This window comes from Lissotriton helveticus, chromosome 9, assembly GCF_964261635.1.
Source record: "Lissotriton helveticus chromosome 9, aLisHel1.1, whole genome shotgun sequence".
Classification (NCBI taxonomy): domain Eukaryota; kingdom Metazoa; phylum Chordata; class Amphibia; order Caudata; family Salamandridae; genus Lissotriton; species Lissotriton helveticus.
This window is the reverse complement of record NC_136070.1, coordinates 629,207,877-629,232,116: the sequence shown is the minus strand read 5'-3', so window position 1 is coordinate 629,232,116 and position 24,240 is coordinate 629,207,877. Positions and strand designations below refer to the sequence as shown.

The 24,240-nt window shown below is 42.4% G+C and overlaps 1 protein-coding gene across 1 annotated transcript in view; it reads right to left on the bottom strand.

The window, feature by feature from the left end:
- The window catches only part of LOC144781711 (cytochrome P450 2F2-like), a 797,810-nt gene that overhangs the window by 164,866 nt on the left and 608,704 nt on the right, over window positions 1–24,240 (bottom strand). Inside the window, exon 7 of the mRNA XM_078660686.1 lies at window positions 1,452–1,593. Within this exon, the coding sequence (XP_078516812.1) occupies window positions 1,452–1,593 (142 nt within the window). The remainder of the gene's footprint in view (window positions 1–1,451; window positions 1,594–24,240) is intronic.

The window sequence follows — 24,240 nt, the reverse complement described above, 5'->3', positions numbered from 1 at the left end:
TGTAGGCGTTGGGGGTTGAGTGGTGCTGTAGGCGGTGCACGTTTTCAGCAGGCACACTCCTCCAGTCGTCAGTGCACACTTTCATCAGGCACACACCACTATCCGTCACTGCACGCTTTTACCAGACATACACACCACCAGTTGTCAGTGCACGTTTTCACCGGGCACAAACACCACCAGTCGTTAGTGCACGCTTTCACTGGGCACAAACACCACCAGACGTCAGTGCACGCTTCCACCAGGCACCCACCACCAGACATCAGTGCACGCTTTCACCAGGCACACACACACCACCAGCCGTCAGTGTACGCTTTCACTAGGCACACACATCACCAGCCGTCAGTGCACGCTTTCACCAGGCACACACACCACCAGCCGTCAGTGCACGCTTCCACAAGGCACACACACCACCAGACGGCAGTGCACACTCCACCAGGCACACACACCACCAGCCATCAGTGCACAATTTCCACAGGCACACACACCACCAGCCATCAGTGCACACATCATTTCTTAACGCATCCACAATTAACTATTGTAGCAATCCCAGTATGGCGCACTTTACTTTTAAACATATTCATCTAAAGCGCAGCATGCCACCATTGCTACAAAAATAAATACACATTTTTTTGGCCTACAATTTATAGACTTTTGTTGCAGTTGGTGTTGCAATATATAGCAATACCAATAGCTCAAACTAAATTAACCCGAGACCTGTTGCTTGTAAATGCTTGTTTAAAAAGGCTCTCACCCACACTACAGTGTGCCATGCTTGATCATGGAGTCCTTGCCTGGTACATCTAACATTACCGCGCAGCTGGACCTCACTTTGGAGGGAGCACTTTGATGTAACAATTCAGGAGGGATCTGGAGGATGGATTAAAATAGCCTGCGCATCCTGCTCTTCTTTTGAGTCGCCAAAGGGAACATAAGAATAGGAATCCTATCTGTATTTTACCAACACCTCAATACCAGCAAACCATCTCTAACAGCAAGTCATATTTGCCTACACTTTTATCCAAAGCCCAATAACAGAACCCTATACTGTCCAGATATGCCTTTTATGACATGAAAGATAATCTAACAGTTTAACAAAAACACAGTGTGAGTGAGGTCTACAAGTCTGCCTGTACATCGAATGATACACTCATTAAGCAGAGAGTCAGGAGGAGACAAATAGAAGCTTCGGCTTGCCTCATCCATGCCATGTAGGAAATAGAGACTGGCAATCAACTATATAAGTAACTCATTGTTATTTTTCAGGTCAATCTGTCTTTTGAAGGGCTGAAAAATGGAGCGCTCCCTAATCGTCTTATGCCTCTCACTGCATCGTTCCAATTATTTCTTTCCATTAATTTCTCCATGCTTCTCCTTTTATGCTTGTCCCTCCTCTACCACATCTTCATTTATCTGTGTACTTAGATGACATCATTGGTTCTTCATTTGTTTACCTTGAATCCTGGGGTTTTTCATCATGTATATAAATCCAAACCTCAACGTTGTACTGCATGATTCTACTGATGCACAGAACACATCAAAGGTGGTCATTATCAAGGTGTCCCAGTTGAAGAAGGTAGATGGATTGTTTTTCTCCTGAAAGACAAGGTTTACATAAGGTTAAATGGATTTGATACACAGAATAGAAAGAAGCAACCATACATTTTCAAGGACTTGTCTAAGTTATCATTCATTCACATATGTATTCTTTAGTCGGAATCCATAAAGGTTCGCTAATAAAATAATGTTACTCTTTGTACCTATTTAATCACTAGATATCCTGTTTTCTCTGAGGTGCAGTGGCAATCTTCTTTAAAACAGCTCTACACATTCTGTTATTTTCTAGCATCCTTCTTTGATATCACTCTGGCTTTAAAACACTATTTTACCATATTTACATTTAGTTCTTATGTGGGTTTTCTGGTCTTCAGATGTATTTTAGGATCATTTAATTTCTCTAGTTCTTCTATTGGACCAATCAACCAGCTAACAGAGCTCCAAAATGAATTTACTGAACCTTCTGAGACATATTGTGGTATTGTTTGTTATTGGTGTCTTTAGTAGGATCCATGCTCTTGTGCACACTGTAATGGAATCACTTCTTCCTATTGTTCTGTTTTGGGGTCTGACATTGTCGTTTTAAAAGATGAAGTTGGTTAAATGCAAGGAAAGTCTGCCAGACGGGCAGCAGTGTGAGAGTGGTGAAAATATACACTGGTCTTGTAAAAAAGACAAGTCACCTACTGCCATAGAATGCAGCCCATAGGCTGTTAAGTCCTCACTTTGTGCCTAATGGTGGAATGCCACTTCCAACAGCCTGGTGCCCTTAGGGTAATTGTGCAATCTGTGCAACACATATTGCCTGGCCTGTTGGCCTTGTCCTTCCAGGAACTAGATACTGCTGCCAGTTTACTAAATGGAAACACCCCTCTGTTTAGGCTTTAGCAGTCATGTATGCCCTCTCCTTGCTTTGGCACTGTGTGCAGCCTAGCACAAACACAGGCACCCTTGCACCATAGTGCAAGTGTGCCTGCATCACTGGCAGGCTTGATTTTGTCCAGGAAGGGATACCTTCCTGCACAAAAACAATCCTCAGAGGTATTTTCCTCTATGTGTGCTGCAGAATGCAACACAATTGGAAAGAGGAAATAACAAGGAGAAATAAAGATATTTCTCCTCGTTATGCCTCACTTGTGAAGGCGTAGCATTTTGACACATCATAGCCTTAACACCAAGACACCAACTGGGCTCAACATGGATGAGGAGATTTCTGTGCACCTAGGATGATGCAATATCCTTTCGGATGGTCTCTGTGAGTTTGCATATCACATTAATGTATTTGCTTGCTTTTGGCTCACCATGTATGTATGCAAACATTCCACCTCTCCTCAACATATAGTTTTTTGGATGACAAAGAAGAGTTTTTAATAAGTGTTTTTGTCTGCACTAGTTATTTCTTTAGGTATGGCTTTATAGTAATTGCCTACACTTAAATCTATTGTGTGCACTTTGTTTTTGCCTTCTATACATCTTCTCACTTTGGGAACCCATGTTTTCTTTTGTCTTCTTTTCACATGTCCCATATATATAAGATTGCAGAACACATTCTCCAGCCTGTCTTAGCCTAGATCCTGGAGAACATAAGAAAGCACTAAAAGCCTGTTTTCATCAGTCACATGGGAAAGTTGTGGTAGTACTTTTTTCCTGGGCATCTGTGACGTAACAGTTGCTAGGAATGTTGTTTAATTTGGATGAACTGTGTACAGTGTATGAGGTCACCTTTAGCAGAATCAGGGAGACAATTTATTGTGCTAGCCCACTTGGGCACAATTTACGATGCAAATCTGATACTCTTAGGGGGACGCACTCACCAGGCTCTTTTAGCCTGCACCACCACTTTGTTGTTGTTTGCTGGGGTGGGACTCGGTACCCTAGCCTGCTTTGCCTGCCATAGGGAGAGGGAAGGGCCTCCTCCCAGTCAAACAATGCGGCCACTTCCCGCAGCGCGGGATGCGCTGACCAGCCTCTGTTAGCCTGCACCACAATTTTGTTGTTGTTTGCTGGGGTGGGACTCAGTCTCCCAGCCTGCTTCACCTGCCAGAGGGAGAGAGAGGGGCCTCCTCCCAGTCAAACATGGCGGCTGCTTCCCGCAGCACAGGAAGAGCGAGGGCATGCCAAGGTTGGACCCGGCCGCGCCTGTCGGAACCTGAAAGAGACTGGACTGGGCCCCCCCTCTAACGTGTTCCAGGGCGTATCGTCCAGTATAATGGGTAAGAAAAAGACAACAAAACCAGCTATGGAGAAGGTAACGCTCACCTTGCTGGATAACTTCTTGGCCAAAGCTAAATCCTCCTTGGATAATGAAATTGCATTAACTGAAAGGAGGCTGTCTAAGGATGGTGGCGATTACCGACCTGGCATCATAACCTTGCCTGCCCAGGACATACCATCAAGTTCGGTTGATCAGCCCCCTGTTTGCGACCCCGCCCAGGCGGATCCTGCCAATTTGGCCGCACTTCTGTGTCCTTCAGTAGCCCAGCCCTCCTCCATTGCCGCCGCAGTTACTGCTAAAAGGAAAACGGGGCCGTCCAAAGAAACGTCACCAACTACTGTTAAAGAGGTAAGAAGGGGCCTGTGCCCATCAGTTACAGCACCCACCCTTTCCTCTAAACAGGGTGATACCAAATTGACTCTGAACATTCAAGACATTGAATTTTTCCTAAAACAAATATTAGATCTATTCATTTCTCATCTGGATGCTATTGATGGCACTCTTGCTGGTTTAGCAGTTAATAGACCGTTGACACATTTAGTGCCGAATACTGGGGGGGGGCTTCTAGTACCACCGTCAGTTAATGTAATGGTTTCTGAAGATTCTATTACACGTAATCATCGTGAGGAGAACCAAATCAACCAGGTTGTGTCCTCACATAGTGAACATACCCCACACATAGGCCTCCCACGAATCACAGCTTTAAAAACGTCAACTTGCCCAAGTGCTGATAATAACACTCAGCAGGCAAATAGTATGATTATCAAAATTTCCCCACGGTCATCTACAATTTCTGGCCTGCCAAATATCCAGCACACAAGTTCCAGTAAGAGAAGTAAACTTCTATCCTTGAACCTACCCCCGGCTGCTTGCCCCTTCGTATGTGGAGAAGTGTGGCTCAGGGGTTAGAGGCAGCAGACCCGGAAGCTGAGATCGGTCCTGGACCAGGGTTCAATTCCCCGCCTCGGCGGGTCTTGGGCTAAAAATTCCACGGACTCGATAATTCTCGCCCCGGTGCCTCCTCGACTCACGGGTTCACACTCTGCGACTCTGGGCAATAGCTTGCTTAATCTCCACAACGGCCCCTCGCGGCGGGATGCCTGACTTTCACCTTGTGGATACCCTGCTATCTCACAGGGGAATATCAAGACAGGTTCCCTAAGCAAGCGCCGGGAAACCCACTGCGGGTAGCTGTGCGTTATATAAGCTCAACTACATTTACATTTACATTTCGTAATAATTTTGGTCAGCGTCCTTATTCTTAGAGTTGACCAAACTGAAGCAACTTTTCAATTGCTGAACAAAGCTTGCCATTTGCTGTCGCAAGCTGCTAATGTAGGCAAACCAATACAGCACCACCTGATCATGGCCAGAAGAATTTCATGGGTAGGGACAGATCCAAAATTATTTGAAAATTATTGTATTGTCCTCAACTTTAACAACCAATGACTCGGGAGAGATTTATTGAGTCAATTACCACCAGCCCCCAACTCCCAGATTTTTGCTGTTCAACTGTTTTTTTTTTTCCACAAACCCCCTACTATTCCCAAAAATATTACACAAAATCTGAGATCCCATGTAAATATTGACACTTCCTGTACCCCTCGGTTAGCCTATAGTAATATACCCCTAGCAAATTGATTTGGCCCCGTGGGGGAATTGGATAGTTGTGATTGACTGACTGACCCCCTACTCGGCCATACTGCCGAAGATCACTTTAGTTGAGGACAGAGCCCCTAGCACATATACAGGTGCGGGGGCCCAAACGAGTAATGATGGCTCAGCCCCACATGAATGTCTCAAGAATCTTACTATGAGTAAGAATACCCCAGAGCACTCTTGAGAGTGCTCCAGGGTATTCTTACTCATAGTAAGATTCTTGAGACATTTGTTTGATAGCACCTCAGGATCCAGGAGGTGAACACCCAGTGCACGTATAAGATTTTATTTTTGGTTTTACCATACAGCATACTACAATTACATTGGAGTGCAGCGGTCATTTCCCTTTGTTGATTCTGCCCTACATGAGTCATAGCTTTCTTCCTCTCCTGTCAACAAAACCCAATATTTATAAATGGTTATCGCTCATTTTTTACACAAGCTGTCCCCTCGATTTCTGGTAGAGCAAAAGGGGGCCTTTTAACTCTTATTGCGAATATTATATCTTTTCACAAGGTTGATTTTGTGAACACCTCTGCTTATTGTCATATCGTTGTGGGTAGCGGTCAAAATAGGCAAGATTTACTGATTATACATTTTTAGAATAATAATTTTGTAAATCAAGTAGAAGTGGATGACGAACCGACAAGTTCTATGGAGGATTTGATCTCTGAACACCCTAATCCACTATATACACTCTGTTTTGAAAATGTTGGGGGTAACTGATCTGAATGGGAATATGTTTGTCCATTTTAACCACCACAATTATGGTAATGCCCTGAAAAGTCTGTTGAGCGCTTGGGACCTGAAAATTGCTACTCAAATTTGTTTTAGCTCGGGGAACTTGTCCCCAACTTTCTATAGGTCAGGCACCACCACGTGCAATGATTTTATCCTGTTTCCCCTGTCTCTGAGTACTTCTCCCAATAAATTTGCTGTTATGATGACCGAACATAGCGATCATGCATTAATATTCTCCACATTCAATTGGACACCCCATAAGAAAGGGGAAATTAAAGTTGTACCTGAACCTTCTCTATCTAAGTAAAACGGTTATGCTTTAAAATGGAGAATGTAGACCCCAGTGAAATACTTTGTAAAACTCTGTCTTTGTCTTATCAGGAGATATGTCTATGCCTAGACCAAACAACTAATAGTGTACAAGTCGTGGTAGCCATAAGCGGTGCCTTATGTGTGATAAATGATTTATTAACCCAACAATTTTCCCAGAAAAATTCCCCACCTATTAAGTGGCTTGATAAACAATATTCTCAAGCATCTGTGGCGTTACAGAATGCACTTAAACTATCCCCAAGAGACCCTATTCTTACTAAAAACCTGAGGTCCAAATACAAACATGCAAGGCAGGTAAGAAAAAAGGCGCTCTATGTAGAAGCATCGGAGAATTTAAGATTAGGCTAACTGTCTAAAGACACTAAGGCTTTCTGGCAAGTGGTTAATTCCCTGTTTCGTCAAGAAAATAGCGGGCCCACTCTAGACCACCCCATAGATGAAGCTACACGGTTGTCTCATTTGCAGAACATTTTTCAAAAACTGACAGATGACTTCAGGGAGCTTTTTGAGTACTTGCTGGTTGCTCCACCGGTATTGAAATTTGTGCTGGATGAGGTTTCTCTAGTAATGTCCCAATCCCCTGCATTAAAGGCCTCAGGACCAGACGGGGTCCCAACGGATGTCTTTCTTATTAATAAAGACTTGTTGGCCCCAGTCTTGACTATAGCTTTTAATGCTATAGCCAAAACAGGCCCTCTCCCCTCCTGGAGAAATCTGTGATAATTCCTATATTCAAGAAAGGGAACGGTGCAGATCCTGCTAATTACCGCCCAATTTCCATCCTTGACAGCACAGCTAAAATGATGGGCAGATTGCTATTAAATAGGCTGGAGGAATGGGCCAAAGAAAATAATATACTTGCAGAAGCCCAATATGGCTTTAGAAAGGGTAGCAGTATGACAGACCAATGCCTCAAACTCGCCTTAATTTCTGCCAAATATGCCATTGCAAAGAAAGGCCATAGGTAAACCATACGTGAAACGAGACCTAGGTCATAGTTATACAAGTAATGGCAGGGTCAATCTCAAACATTTTCCTAACATGACCAATGTGTTGGATCTGTCTATTTCGATAACGAGACATATGTTGGTAAAAGACAAGAGAAAAAGTTCCCATGTTATATGAGTGATGGTACAGAAGTAGTTTACCAATATATGCTGTGCACATGTATCACATAAGTCTGATGCAAAGAAAAATATTTACATATATGAATTTATAAATTTACAGTTTCATTAGGTTGCCAATTAAGTAGTGTCAAATAATATCATACCAAAAAGAAATTCACTTACCAAAAAGGTCATGGTAAATTGTTCGGGCTTATCGTCCAAAGTTTAATGCTAAAAGGTTCAGGCTAATCGTCTGTGAAAGGGAAAACCATGTTGAGAGGGAAGGGTAAGAGTTTGGAAAAAGTAAACACCACAGCATGCATTAAGTAAAGGTATTTTTCTTTGCATCAGAATTATGTGATACATGTGCACATCATATATTGGTAACCTGCTTCTGTACCATCACTCATATAACATGGGAAGTTTTTCTCTTGTCTTTTCCCACCGTATCTCTCATTATCGTAATAGACAGATGCAACCCATAGAATCATGTTAGGAAAATGTTTGAGATGGACCCTGCCAAATAATCATTACATGTATAGATTAGGCCTGGGTGGTGAACTTCGCTCGGTTCACGGAGTTTGGGGAGTTTTCTGCACTCCACACTCCGCGGAGCTCACGGAGTGCAGAAAACTCCGCTTCACAATTTGCAGCAGAGTTTTTTCCCCGCTCGCGATCGCAAACTGTTTCACCTACAAGCTGTTCAGAAAGATCGTGTCAGAAAAGAACATGGCATCTCTCAAGCATAGGCCTCTAGGCCCGAAAAAGAGCAAAGACCATAGAAAGAAGGCATAAGATCCTGCCAAAGCCAATAGGCAAACCATACCACTAAGCAAGATATAGTCAGAAATATAGAGAGAAATTCAGGCCTACACATCCCTATGTTGTGTGATGATGTGAATTGCAAAGCATGTCAAAGGCAATAGTCAGTGTTATCTAGAGGTCACTATAGTGAGCTATAATGTGCTGAGATGGTGGTGGGCAACGGTCATGTGTGTGAGGCATGATTGGAAAATTACTGTCTCTACGATAGTAGAATACCAGCATGTATGGGGAAACATATGTCTTGAAGCAAATATAAGGGTTGTTAGATGTTTTGTGCTATGCAAAGTAATATCGCACAATATTTGGCTAATATATATTTTCAACTACCACTAGTAGGATTATATGAAGTATACATTCTAAGATGGCGGTTCTATACAGGGTTGATCCTTTGTTCATTTCAACATTTGTTATCAAGATGATGTATGTCCTTTTTTCATTTTCATTGGTATTACCAAGATGACTTATGGTATGAAATAGAATTTAACCAATGTTGTGAGGGAAAACGCCCACCCGTGATCAAGGTGACGTGTTCGCCAAAACATGTTGGCTTGTTTGTTCTCCCAATGGCACAAATAAATAACTTTTGGATTATACCAACCGCAAGCAAATTTGTAGTGCACATGTTTTCATTCGATCGCCAAGAAAGGAGGAACTCTGGGTATGGTTACACGTTCGTATGCGCCCCGCTGCCGTTAGGGTGAGGGGTCTCAATGTGGACTTGTGATTTGGATTAGGACGGCGTCTTTAACACCCCGGAACCTACTTCAGGACAGCTAGTCTGCACATAAATCTTTGTCTAAGGCTGGCATACAGACTACTTTTATTGGAATCACAGTGCGGAAGTTGGAGGACTCGTTCACTGTGTATGTACAAATTCATAGTGAGTATGTCTCCCTGAGTGAATGGAAATATGGTCAATGGGCCACTTGTGCAGTCAGTTGTATTTTACTGTTGAGTAGGCAGTCTTGCTTCTGACGAGTGTTCTCGTTTAGGATTTTGTGAAGGCAGCAGTATGGCTAAATCATTTATTGGGAATGCGACAGTGGATGCAAAGAGGAAACAGGAAGCTGACGTGCTATTTAGCACGAGCAGTATTGATTCAAACAGTGGACAAGGGGAAGATATTGCTATCTCCATAAAGAAAATACTATAAATTGGAAAAATTGATATGACAAGATGTCAAGAATTGGTGGGAAGCAACTGATTAGGAGAAGTACATTGAATGCGGCAGAGTACCTAGGGGCTTAAGAATTATGATAGTCCCCACATATGAGCAGCCAAATCCTGAAATATTAAAAGAGTGGGCAACCAATACATAGAAATGTTCAGTAGTAATGATACAAATTCTAATCAAATATGCCTGGCAAGACCAAAACCGTATTTTGCAGGAAAGAGACACTCTGTCACAAGAGATATTGAGCACAGAAAGTAAGGATAATTTTGAAAAAAGCGATGACAGGAATCAATTAAAAAATTAGTAAATTGGAAGAAGAAACTATGACCAAAAACCAACAGAAGTTTGTGAGGGATCTGAAAGATCACAAGTCGGGAAGAATTCTCACATTCAGTAGAACATATGATACGTATAGACCAGCAATAGGCGATCCACCAAGTATAGTGAAACATGATGCCCCCAGTACAAGTGCGAGTGAATTTAGTGAGGGCGATGTATCCGAGAATGGAAGACCATGTACACCAAGACCAAATACAAGTAAACCAATACATTTTCGTCAGGAATTCAAATTAATCAGAATGGAAAAATCAACAAAATTGGCAAAAGGACTGAGGCAAAGGCAGAGGGAGAGGCAAAGTTTGAGGATGCGGTGAAACAAACAAACATGAAGAAGCCGACGCCGAAAGACAACAAAAAAACCGCATGACAATGATTCCGAGGGACAAGAAATCAGGACAATGAAGGTACAAAATAGGAATGTCATAAATCTCTCCAATCATGTACTTAATGAGGATGAAATAGGAATATTAAAATTGGGTCTGTCATTTTGCCCCTCAAAACCTTTTGATAATTTGAAATGCAGGAAGTACCTGTTTAAATTCCCCCCAAAATTAAAACTTTGTAAATAGCATGCTCAAAAACAAAAAGCATTTTAACTGGGGGTTTCAGGGCTAGATCTAATAGCACTAGGTACTCAACTATTAAAGACATCAATGTATTACATACACTCAATGAATTGGACCCTGGTCAGGGCATTGTGGGTGATAAATATATTTATTTGGCCTACCTAGACATTGAATTGGATCAAAGTTGTCCGAGTGGCTTTCAAATCAAATCACCCTTTATGCCCATAATACAAGGAGGGGCCCCTGCTTGCTTTACAATAACCCCCGGTTGGGCCAGGTCCCGAGGGCCATCTTGGGAAACTACCAAACCCACACATTTCTGAAAACTAGACACCCTGGGGAGTCTAATGAGGTATGGCTTGCGTGGATCCTCCAACGTTTCCCTACCCAGAATCCCCTGCAAACCTCAAATTTAGCTGAAAAAAACATATTTTTGAGTGGAATCACCTTTCTGGCACGAATGTCCTACTACCCAGTGTTCCCCTTGTTCTCCCGAGTAAAATGATACCTCACTTGTGTGGGTGTCTGAAGCAGAATTGGCTAAAAATGTATTTTTAAAAAAATGTAGCGCTTAGAATTCTAGGTGCTAAACTCTAAATCCCCATGTTTTGGGCTCTTTCTAGTCACAGGCCTTTGGCCCACCCACACAAGTAAGGCATAATTGTACTTGGGAGAACAAGGGGAACGCTGGGTAGTAGGACATTTGTGCCGGCACGGTGATCCCATGCACATATTTATGGAAAAAGTGTTTTTTTCATCTAAATATGAGGTTTGCAGGGGATTCTGGGTAGGAAAACATTTTAGGACCCACGCAAGCCATACATCGCTGAACTCCCCCGGATGTCTAGTTTTCAGAAATGTTTGGGTTGGTAGTTTCCTAAGATGGTCGCTGAGCCCGGGGACAAAAACCCAGGTGACCCCTTTTGCAAATCCAGGTTGTTTTGTGATAGGTCATTTTGATGTCTCCTCAATACGTTTTGGGCCCTTGCCTGTCGCGGGGACTTGACCCACCCACGCGAGTGAGGTACCATTTTTTTCAGGAGACCTGGGTGAATACTGGGTGGTAGGAAATTTGGGGATTCACCTAGATTTCAGAACTTTCCCGCACAGAAATTTGAGAAAAAAGTGATTTTGTAAGCTAAATTTGAGGTTTGCAGGAGATTCTGGGTAGGAAAACGTTGGGGGAACCTCACAAGCCATACCTGGCTGGACTTCCCCGAGTGTCTAGTTTTCAGAAATGTGTGGGTTTGGTAGTTTTCTGAAGATGATTGCTGAGCCCGAGCCAAAAACCCAGGTGTTTCCCCTTGCAAAACAAGGTTGTTTTGTGATAGGATCCCTGCTTGGAGATCGCCCTCCTTTCCAATGATACCTCTCCCGTCTTTCTACGTGCTCAGGGGGCTGAGATAGTCCAGTAAGCACATAGAAAGTGAAATTGAAATGAGCCTAAAGGCACATTTCAGTTTCGGTTTCAGTGAAATGATGTCAGCGCGACGCGCGCACTGATCGTCATTTCACTGAAACAGAGTGGGGCCTCGGGAGCTGGGGAAGCTCTTGTCCAGCTCCAGAGGCTCTTTATCTGAAAAGGGAATACCTCTGGTGCCCGCACCAGAGGGATTTCCGGGGTGTGTGCTCATGACGGCCAGGAGCCATCATGAGCACATGCCCACCGTGTCTCATGACGGCTCCCGGCCGTCATGAGCATGCAAGGGGTTAACCATCAGTGATGTCACTTGAGAAGTCATCAGTGATGCCATATTTACCTGAGCTAAGTTTAACTTACTGCTTACGAGTCCTAGGGGTGGGCAGAATTTGCGTAACCGCACTATGCAAAGCTCTGCGAAATGGTAAAAAATCTCCGCGAGCACGCAAAAGATCCGCAAACACGCAGAATTGCCTGTTCCACCCGTTCGCAATGCTTTTTTCCTGTTTGCGAACGCTGTTTGTGGGCTCAGGGAGAAATATCTTGTGAACACGCATTTTGAAAGCGCAAACAAGCCAAAAATTCAGAGCAGTCGTGGATCGCAGAATTTTTGGCAATTCCGTCACTGATGACATCATCTAGTGATTATGAGTGTTTGCTAAATGTTGATGAGTGTTAAACATATATCCTATGGTACTACAAAAGTTAAATTTGTATACTTTGTGTACTACTAATGAGGGATAGTATTTCTAACATATATTATGTGAGTGGCTGGGTGACTGTGTATATGCGTGTGTAAGTGGATATGTAAGAGGATGTATGACTGTGTATGTGAGAGGCAGTACAGGTGTGTGGGTGGCTGTATAGGTGAGTGAGTGTGTGAGTAGCTGTATGGATGAATACGTGGGTATATGAGTAGCTGTATGGCTGAGTGATTGGCTGTGTGAGAGGCTGTATTGGTGAGTGAGTGTCTGTATGGGTGGGGGAGTGGCTGTATGGGTGACTGGGTGGGTGTGTAAGTGGCTGAATAGGTGAGTTAGTGGCTGTTTATTGGGTATTTGATTAAGTGAGTTGGTGTGTGTGAGAAGCTATATTGGAGAGTGAGTATCCGTTTGAGTGGCTCTATGGGTAAATGAGTGGGTGTGTGAGTGGTTGTATATATGTGTGAATAGGTATGTATTAGTTGTTTGGGTGTGTGATTGGGTGTATAAGTGACTGGGTGGGTGTGTGTGTGAGTGTTTGTATGGGTGAGAGTGGTTGTGTGAGTAGCAGTATGGGAGAGTGAGTGGGCATGTGAGTAGTTGTATGTGTCCGTGAATGGGTATGTGAGTAGTTGAGTGGTTGTCTGCGTGGGTGTACAAAAGGTTGTGTAGGCCTGTAAGTGGGTGTGTAAGTATTCTGTAGATCATGTCATCATTGATGTCATTTGAGATGTCATCAGTGATTTCACTGACCATGTCATGAGTGATTTACTATGTGAGATCATAACCAGTGCATTGCGGGGGCATAAGTTATAGTTTGCTAAGGTAACTATAACTGCTGAATTTCTATGGTTTTGTGCCTGTATAATCTGAGCCTAACTATAATGTCCCTGTAACCTGTTTTTTTCAGTGAATTTCTATTTTTTTTAATGTTAATTCCTAACTATAACAGCCCTGTAACTATTGTTTTCTTTTTGGTGAAATTCAAAGGTAAACCATGCATGCCTCGTCAACGCTTGATGAACTACGAATGTATCTGAACAACGTGTTACTTTACCAAGCATGCCTTTACAATGCAATTTTGTGGTAAAGGCATGACTGGAAAAGTGATATGTGCGGTAATGATAACACGTTTGTACCCCAACCCTGAACCCTAAAAACTACCCTGACCCCTTCTGGGCCCAAAAAACAACCCAGCCCCCACCCTGAGCCCTAAATACAACCCCACCCACCTTGAGCCCTAAAAACAATCCCGACCCCACCAAGCCCTAAAGATAACCCCAAACCTCTGAACTGTTAAATCTACCCAGACCCCATTCCCTGAGCCCTGAAGACAACCTGGCTCCCATGAGTCCTAACAATAACCCTGACCCACCCCTGAGCCCTAAAAACTAACCCTACCCCCCTGAGCCCTAAAAACCAATCCCAGGCCTTAAAAACAACCCTGACCCCCAGCTCTAAAAACAACCCAACCCCAAGCCCTAAAAACAACCCCAACCCTCCTTAGCCCTGAAAACTACCCTCATCCCCATATCATGGCACCAGTCCATCTTACATGACCACATCCACATCTCATGATCCTTCCTCTTCATGTGCCCACCCATCCGCATCTAGACCATGCACTGCCTTAACCACGATAATGCATGGTTAAGGCATATGTGTGGTTAAGGCAAGCATGGTTCTGCTAGCGGGGAAACAGCACATGTGACTCAGTCCACGTTGTAAAGGCCGTTTCCCCTTTTTAATGTTATTTCCTTTCTATACCATCCCTGTAATATTTGTTTTTTTTTGTGAATTTTAAAGTTTTTTAAATTTTATTTCCTAACTGTAACCTTTGAAAGTTGGTGTGGTGGTGCCTGTATAGGTCGGTAAGTGGCTGTGTGAGTTGTTGTACGGGTGTGTGAGTGGTTTGTGGGTGTGTGATTGACTGTATAAGTGTCTGTATGGGTTGGAGAGTGTGTGATTTGCTGTATGGGTCTTTGAGTGGGTGTGTATGGGCTTTGAGTGTGTGTGTTATGGGTCTGTTATTGGTTGTATGAGAGGTTTTTTGTCAGTGAGAGGGTGTGTTAGTACCTGCATGAGTTACTTTGTGAACATCAAAGCTTTACCTTCAATATGGTACAGTGATCCTTGGCAATATATCTGTCAGTAGGAAGTGTCTATCAGCTAGTAAAATGATTCATATGTCAACAATGCACACAAAGAAATGACACTGAAGTTACTGCTACGTAATAATTTTTGACCTGTGCAATGTATAGGCCAATATATTATATGGAATACCTAGGAACACCCAGAGCAGGTAAGATTTGAATGGATGGCAGATGTGTTGAAGAAACTAGCTGCTCATACAGCCTAACCCTCAGCAGAGTAACCTGTAGGGGCTCAGAGCCTCACCTGGAACTGCCTTAATCAGATTAAGTACTACTAAAGATAACAAGACACCAGAAGGCGAGACTGCTACTGCCTGGAGCACATCACACCCAGGGAAATGGCAACCCGGGTGAAGGTGAGCTGTGTATGGTAAGCTGCAGCTCATATTATTGAAGTTTTAAACATTTTTATGGGCGTCGCGAATCCGTCGTAATCCATGTAATCACATATTTTCTGTGCCGCTGGAGAGTCGTGATTCCGGCGTGTTTTTGGCAGAACTTAAAAACATATATAGGCACAATAAAAGTATTGTTTAAGGTAAGAGGTTTACTAATAAAGTAATAAAAAATGTTAAATTATGAGGAAACTACTTTTTTAAACTTGTTTAAAAACATTTTTGAAATTCACGATGACGTTGTGATGGGATCGCAAAGCCATCGCAGATCCCATGTAACACAGGAACAAACAGATTTGATAGGTTGAAACACCTTTTAATCATGAATATAAGAAGCTCCCACCCATTTTCTCCATCCTTTAGGAGTGGCTGTGATTTTTCACCCTTCTCTTTCTCCCCTGATAATTTTGTTGTGCTTTGGTGTTTTACTTTCTTTTTAATTTTGCACAAAATGGCATCTCCTCCTGACAATCAGCCAGAGGATCATGGCAGCTCTTTGTAGGAGGAGGACATAAGACCAAAGAAAGAAAGCATTGCAGGGCAGTTCTTCTGCATGCATAAACAAAGAGATTCTATCAATGTGTAGTGATTTGAATTTTTTATATTTATTTTTGTGGGTGGTGAAAAAAATTAACTCTCTCTTAGGGTGGTAAAGATGAGAGCACAATGTGCTTGTTAAAATACCCCTCACACACTAAAAAAATCCATTAGTGTCATGCTTCATCATTGGGGTCTTCCCGTCCCTCTACGGGGCGGGGCGTGCTACGACCTGACGAACTACGCGGGAGCACTAGTAAGGTGACAAAGGCTATGTGACAGTGCAAGGTGAGTGGTGTCAGTGAAGTGTAGGGACCTAGTAATGTGTGGGAATTAAAAAAGCTAAAAATCCTCTGGCTAGTGGAAAAAACAATTTATTCACTTCCCTAGCTGGGGACGTTAAGAAGGGGGTTTTGAGGTAGAGCAATTAGCTACTACCTGGTCTACATGTTTCGTAAGCAGTCCCCTACTGCTTACTCATCAGGACCTTCTAATGGCCCCTACTAGAATAAAGCTCAGTTTCTAAGTATGATATGCCTATAGTCCTAAAAACTAGCAGTAAAAATCCACTGTTAGTTTTAGCTTCAGGGCATGAGCTGGCCCAAGGGAAGCAAAAATGTATCAAAAAAGATGACCTGAATATGGTCTCTGTAAAGAAAATGGGAGAAAAAAGGGGAAGAGAGAAAAGCACAAATTTTTACAATTGTAACTGTAATTTGTCTTTAGGCACAACTTATTATTAGCGCCACAAGTCCCACTTGTCATTCATATTTGCCCGTTTAATAAAGAATATACTTAAGACTTTATGGACAGAGTGATGGTTCAATCTGCCAACCCCTGAATGTTCGTTTATTGCCCGAACATTGTGTTGCCCCACGTAATTAGGGCTGGTTTCATCTCAACATACGCACACTCATAACTCGATGCACACATAGGCACCACACAGGGATAAAAACGAGGGACCCGATTCTTTCGTATTTCAATTTCAGTAATAGTGTTAGAATCAATCATTAAAATCCCCATTAGGCACACCCAAGTTGTTGGATAGATTGCGATACATATTGCTGTGGCGCATGTGGTATGCCCCATGAGCTGACAGTCGGTAGGTATTCACCGCGGTAATCTGTAAAAGAGAAACCACGCCCTTAGCGTCAAAGAAACACACACATACATCTTAGCCCCTGTCTCGTAGGCCAAGTGTTTAGAGACCTTTGGCAAAGTCTATTACTCACAATGTCCGCATAAGTATATTGCCTTACTCCTACCCGTACTGCCGCTCTGAAGAGTAATCACGTCTGGAGTAGAGTGATCATTTAAGCTCCACTGAGCGCCGGTGTCGCGTTAGATGTCTGCTTGCAAGACTAGCGCGCTAACCTAAAATGGCCGCCGTAGATGGAACAAGGGTGTGCTTTTACGGAAGTCTTTCTTCCGTATCTATTACGTTATCAAAAACTATCAGCCCAAACATTCTTAATAAATGTGTTCTTATTATATATGCTCGTTAGTCCTTCTTGTTCATTATCTTTACCGGACAATTGGTGCCGATTCTGTTTCTTGATTGACTCACACTAGAACCAGTGAAAGGATACAACGGGCTGTTACGATGAAATACCGTGGGGTCAGCTGTAGATCATATATACCCACTCCCCATTGATAGGCACCACCTCCCCCGTGGGCTATTCACACAAACTCTGTTCACCCCCAAGAGCCCAGTGATGGACAAAAGTCGGTTATTTGATCACACCATCGTCAATGAAACTATAAAGTTAAATGAATATTTTGCATATTTGTAACACTGCTGCTAGGCTCATCTAACCTAATAAGATAATGTCCGCAATACCTGATAAACTTATAAATATATATTCTTTTAATATATTTGTAGTATTACTCAGCCCCTTGAGAATATCCGCCACTGACAGTCTTCATACTTTAGACATTGGCAGAATTCTTTAGTGATCCTGTAACATAATCTGGGCACAAGCCTCTTGAACCATCAACAGGGGCAACCCAGACTCCATAACAGCCCGTTGTATCCTTTCACTGGTTCTAGTGTGAGTCAATCAAGAAACAGAATCGGCACCAATTGTCCGGTAAAGATAATAAACAAGAAGGACTAACGAGCATATATAATAAGAACACATTTATTAAGAATGTTTGGGCTGATAGTTTTTGATAACGTAATAGATACGGAAGAAAGACTTCCGTAAAAGCACACCCTTGTTCCATCGACGGCGGCCATTTTAGGTTAGCGCGCTAGTCTTGCAAGCAGACATCTAACGCGACACCGGCGCTCAGTGGAGCTTAAATGATCACTCTACTCCAGACGCGATTACTCTTCAGAGCGGCAGTACGGGTAGGAGTAAGGCAATATACTTATGCGGACATTGTGAGTAATAGACTTTGCCAAAGGTCTCTAAACACTTGGCCTACGAGACAGGGGCTAAGATGTATGTGTGTGTTTCTTTGACGCTAAGGGCGTGGTTTCTCTTTTACAGATTACCGCGGTGAATACCTACCGACTGTCAGCTCATGGGGCATACCACATGCGCCACAGCAGTATGTATCGCAATCTATCCAACAACTTGGGTGTGCCTAATGGGGATTTTAATGATTGATTCTAACACTATTACTGAAATTGAAATACGAAAGAATCGGGTCCCTCGTTTTTATCCCTGTGTGGTGCCTATGTGTGCATCGAGTTATGAGTGTGCGTATGTTGAGATGAAACCAGCCCTAATTACGTGGGGCAACACAATGTTCGGGCAATAAACGAACATTCAGGGGATGGCAGATTGAACCATCACTCTGTCCATAAAGTCTTAAGTATATTCTTTATTAAACGGGCAAATATGAATGACAAGTGGGACTTGTGGCGCTAATAATAAGTTGTGCCTAAAGACAAATTACAGTTACAATTGTAGAAATTTGTGCTTTTCTCTCTTCCCCTTTTTTCTCCCATTTTCTTTACAGAGACCATATTCAGGTCATCTTTTTTGATACATTTTTGCTTCCCTTGGGCCAGCTCATGCCCTGAAGCTAAAACTAACAGTGGATTTTTACTGCTAGTTTTTAGGACTATAGGCATATCATACTTAGAAACTGAGCTTTATTCTAGTAGGGGCCATTAGAAGGTCCTGATGAGTAAGCAGTAGGGGACTGTTTACGAAACATGTAGACCAGGTAGTAGCTAATTGCTCTACCTCAAAACCCCCTTCTTAACGTCCCCAGCTAGGGAAGTGAATAAATAGTTTTTTCCACTAGCCAGAGGATTTTTAGCTTTTTTAATTCCCACACATTACTAGGTCCCTACACTTCACTGACACCACTCACCTTGCACTGTCACATAGCCTTTGTCACCTTACTAGTGCTCCCGCGTAGTTCATCAGGTCGTAGCACGCCCCGCCCCGTAGAGGGACGGGAAGACCCCAATGATGAAGCATGACACTAATTGATTTTTTTAGTGTGTGAGGGGTATTTTAACAAGCACATTGTGCTCTCATCTTTACCACCCTAAGAGAGAGTTAATTTTTTTCACCACCCACAAAAATAAATATAAAAAATTCAAATCACTACACATTGATAGAATCTCTTTGTTTATGCATATCGAATTGGAGGGTGATTCTGTCAATACCTCTTCACTTCCTCTATTGTTTTGGCAGTTCTTCTGCATCCCATTGGGGGGAAAAAGTAATTGCTAAAAAGGTAAAGGGCAATCTTTGCCAGAAGATCCTGTCAAGAGGAACGGAGAAGCAGTACTCTTGTGGTACTTCTAGTATGTTAAAGCACCTCAAGAATATTCACTCCAAACATCTGCTATGAGCAGAGAGAGTACGAAAGAGGAGCCAGCAAGGGAACATCTGTTGGAGACAATGCACAACCCGGCACCTCACCACTTCTCAAATATCATCGGACGTTCCAGCAATTGTTTGCGAATTTGCCAACCTTGGACAATTTTGCCTGAAGCCCAAAACAATTTTGAGCATAGGGGAGCAGTCAATACCTGCTCTGATTGACATCGTCAAGACACATAAGAGTTTCAGTCATTACATTTGTTTCACAACTTTTGTGTTTTTTGTTCACAAGCACTATGTTTTAAAGTTGTATTTGAAGAAACAAAAAAAAAACACAAATATATCCCACAATTGTTAGAAAATACCCACTTGTATTTTAAATGGTTCTTGTTAGAACCACCTATTCTGGTTTAAGAAAGCAACCATATATGTTATATGTACGTCTGTAACAGTGTAAATATGTCTTGTTATGTGTGTGTGCATGTCACTTAGTGTACAGATGAGTGAGGGGATATCTGAGTGCTTGTATGGGTCAGTGAGTGAGTGGTTGTGTCAGTGACTTTCTGGGTGAGTCAGTGAATTTAAATGGTTGTATGTTTGAGTGACAGTGTGTGAGTGGCTATATGGGTGAGTTTTGAGTGTTAGTGGGTATATGGGTGAGTGAGAGGGTGTGTGAGTGGTTGTATGGGTAAGTTAGTGGGTATGTGAGTGGCTGTTTGAGTGAGTGGGTGTGCCAGTGGCTGTATGGGTAAGTGAGTGCGTGCGTTAGTTCCTGTATGGGTGAGTGACTGGGTGTGAGTATCTGTGTGAGTGAGAGGGTGCTTGAGTACAGTATAGGTGAGAGGGTATGTCAGTGGCTATTTGGGTGAGATAATGGGTACATCTGTGCTGTATGGGTGGGTAGGTGGTGTATGAGTGAGTGAGTTCCTGTAGGGGTAAGTGAAAGGGTACATGAGTGGCTATATGGATGAGTGAGTGGATACATGAGTGTATGGATGAGTGAGTGACTGCCTAACTGGTGTATTGATGAGCAAGTGGGTGCATGAGTGCCTGTGCGTGTGTGAGTGAATAGTTACGTGAGTGGTATGATGATGAATGAGTGGGAACGTGTTAGTAGCTCTATGGGTAAGTGAGTTGGTGTGTGACTAGCTATATTAATGAATAAGTGAGTGTGTGAGTAGCTGTAAGGGTAAGTGACAGCATGAGTGATGTATTGGTGTGTGTGTTAGTGCCTGTATGGGTGAGTGATTGGCTGTATGAGTAACTCCATGGGTGAGTGAGTGGGTGTGCCAGTAGCTGTTTGGGCAAGTAAGTGGGTGCTTAAGTGGCTGTATGGGTGAGTGAGTGTGTGTGTTAGTGGCAGTGTGTGTGAGTGAGTGGGTACATGTGTCTGTACAGGCAAGTAACATTGTGTGAGTGCCTGTATAAGTTAGTGAGAAGGTGCATAAGTAGAGTACAGGTCTGAGGGGGTATGTCAATGCCTTTACAAAATACTCTAACACTATAGACACAATAAGAATGTAACAGAAAACATAGATGAAGGAAAATATGCAGTTGTTGGTTGTGATGGTTGTTTAGTTCGATAAACAAATGGCAATTTAATAAACCACAGAAAACTTAAATGCCAAACTCCTGGTAAAAGATAATTTTTCTATTTGGCACTTCTGCAACTGTTTAAGCCTGTGCATTCCGAATCAGATTACTCAAAAACTTTGACAGCTATGAAGATTCTTTCAACATTGTGATAGACAGTATTCAGTGTTCAGTCTTTCCTAAATACATGAAAATGTTAAATGATGTGATTGAATAGGAGGAAACAACTCCTGCTGAGATAGGTAATGAGAGTTCAAAAACCAGCCAAAGTTCAACACCTCTAAGTCAAGATCCTCTTGGAAAAACAATTATTGAAAATGAAGCTATAATAGCCATGAAAGAGGTGGAAAGTGCAATGCAGCAAGCAAGACAGTAAAGTCTTGATTTGGAACAGTTAGTTGGACTACCAAATGACGAGCAGAAATATATATGGCAGTAAAAGAGAGAATACAACATGGATTCCTTCATGAAACAAATGTACATCTATATCAATCAAGCCAATAGTCTTATATGTCAGTAGTCAGGCCGGCACCTGAAAAAGCTTTTAATTGAAGTGCTCACTGCTTTCCTACAGAGGACTACAGACTCATATTTGTCATGTGTAGTAAAAGCACCAACTAGATTAGCCACACACAACATTAAAGGAATTACAATACATCAACTTCTTATGCTGCCTGGGAAACATGACAACAAATAGCAGTACGTACAGAATGTTGTCCAGAGAAGCTTAACAAATGAAGCAAGTCTCTATTCAGCTTGTCTCCTTGGGCACAAGTATGGGCTGGATCTCCAGCTATTAATTCACTACAATTTTGTTTTTCTTTTCAAACAGTTTAATTTTTCTCATAGTTCATGATTTAAATAACAATCCTTGATGTTAATTCACATCATTTCGAAATTTCATGATTCACATCGATATAACTTTCTTATTCATTTTAACATGGAGTGGCCTCCCAATGCATTTCGGCGCAATGGCGCCTTTGTCAAGGGATCTGTGGATCAGAAATGGAGGTCATTAGTATTACTTTACTCTCGCCACCCACAACATACTGTGTGAAAGATACTCACAATCTAAATGATAACAATACATACTTATCATTTTGCCCTATTCATACAATTTAAATCTTTTTGCATTTTTAACGTGACGTATACATATTTAGCCGTGCAAGTATAAAGCAACTGATTCGAAAAAAACGTTAAACAGGTCCTGTGCGCGTAACTGAGCTCTCAATCATACAGGTAGTAATACGGATATAACTTAACTACTAGAGAGGGGGACTTAGTTACATGGTTTAGAAAAGAACGCTCAGGGTATTCATGAAATGCGGTATGCTAAACTGTAATAGTCCCGCTACCCGTTGTTTGAATGCATTGGTTCTAAACCCACCTCGGGTTTGACTATATTATCGCTCAGTTTAAGAGGTATAAAGACTATCGCTTACCGCTATTCAAAGCTATGTGGCGTGCTCTGGCTGCTGCTCCGCTGAACTCCGTTTCACAACAGCGGAGTTCCTGGCGGGAAACTATATTCAAAGCGATAGAGGGACGAGCTCTAGACTACGCCTACGCGCAAAGGTTGCTGGGACATGTATTTCTAAAGAAATTAAAGGGCAAGTGACACAAGTGACACAAAACGGATAACCAGGTATACCATGGCAAGCAGTTCATAAAGTTCACATATATATATTTATAAATGATTATAGGTAGCATAGAAATTCCACTCTTTCATTAAGCCCCCCTGGCTTTAAAGATTGCAAACGATAAATCCATTGATTTTCTCTCTTAAGAAGTTGAGCTTTGTTGTTTACGCCTTCATGTCTCTCCACGATTTCCAGAATGCACGCTTTCAGTTGGGTGATATCGTGCTTAGCTTCCATAAAGTGTGTGGCTACTGTGGATTTGAGCATTTTCGTTCTGATATTACTTTTGTGCTCGTTGAGTCTCACTTTTAGCTTGCGTTCTGTGTGACCTACGTAATGTAGATAGCATGGGCAACTTAACAAGTAGATGACGTTCATGGTGTCACATGTTCCATTTACCTTTAGATTAATTTTTTCTTTGAACTCAGGAGGTAGTAACGTATTACCTTTGCTGATATTGGCACAGTTGTGACAGTTTAAGCACGGTTGTGTTCCCTTGAATATCGTAGTGCTTGTTCTTTTTTTCGTAGGTTTCAACAATTGTCCTATGTTCCTTGATCTCGTATGTGCGAACAGAGGGTCTTTGGCAAATGCTCCTTTGAAATCGGGCTCCACACGTAGGATTGACCAGTGCTTTCTAATTATGTTTTTGAATGATTGGCTGGATGTAGAAAATTTACTGACGCATGTGATGCGTGACTCTTTAGTGGAGGATGCGCTGGTCAGTAGCTCTTCTCTCGTGACATTATCGATTCTTTGTCTGGCTTCATCGAGTATAGGCTTGGGGTAGCCCCTTCTTTGGAATCGTGATATCATTTAATCCATTTGCTCTTCAGCTTTGTCCGGTTCCGAGATGACTCTCTTGACCCTCATTAGTTGTGAGTAGGGTAGGTGCCTTTTTAGTGACGGTGGGTGATAACTGTCATATCTAAGTAAGTTATTGCGATCTGTATTTTTTCTGAACAAAGTGGTGGTGAATTTATCCCCTTGTCTGGTGATTGCTACGTCCAAAAAATTGATAGTTTTTTCATTGATTTCCCAGGTAAACTGAATACGATCGTTAATTTGGTTGAGTTTCATGATTTCCGGTAGCAATTGTTCCTGTGTGCCTTCCCAGGCAATAAAGATATCATCTATGAATCGCACATAGAGTTTGATATGCTCCTTCCAAATATCCTGACTTAGAATGTGGGTGTCTTCAAAATCTCTCATGAATATATTCGCATATGTGGGAGCTGCCGCATTTCCCATGGATGTTCCACTCATCTGTGCATACCATTCCTGACCATACTTAAAGTAACTATGCATTAAGGTGAAATGTAAAAGTTCCATAAGGAAAATTTTCATGTGATCATCATTGTCGCTGTTTAGGAGAACTTTTTCCACTGCCTCCAGGCCTGACTGATGGGGGATTGACTTATACAGCGCCTTCACGTCAATGGTAGCCATGACTATAGGCTCTTCTTCCACGATCAAAATCGCGGACAGTTTCTTTAAAAAG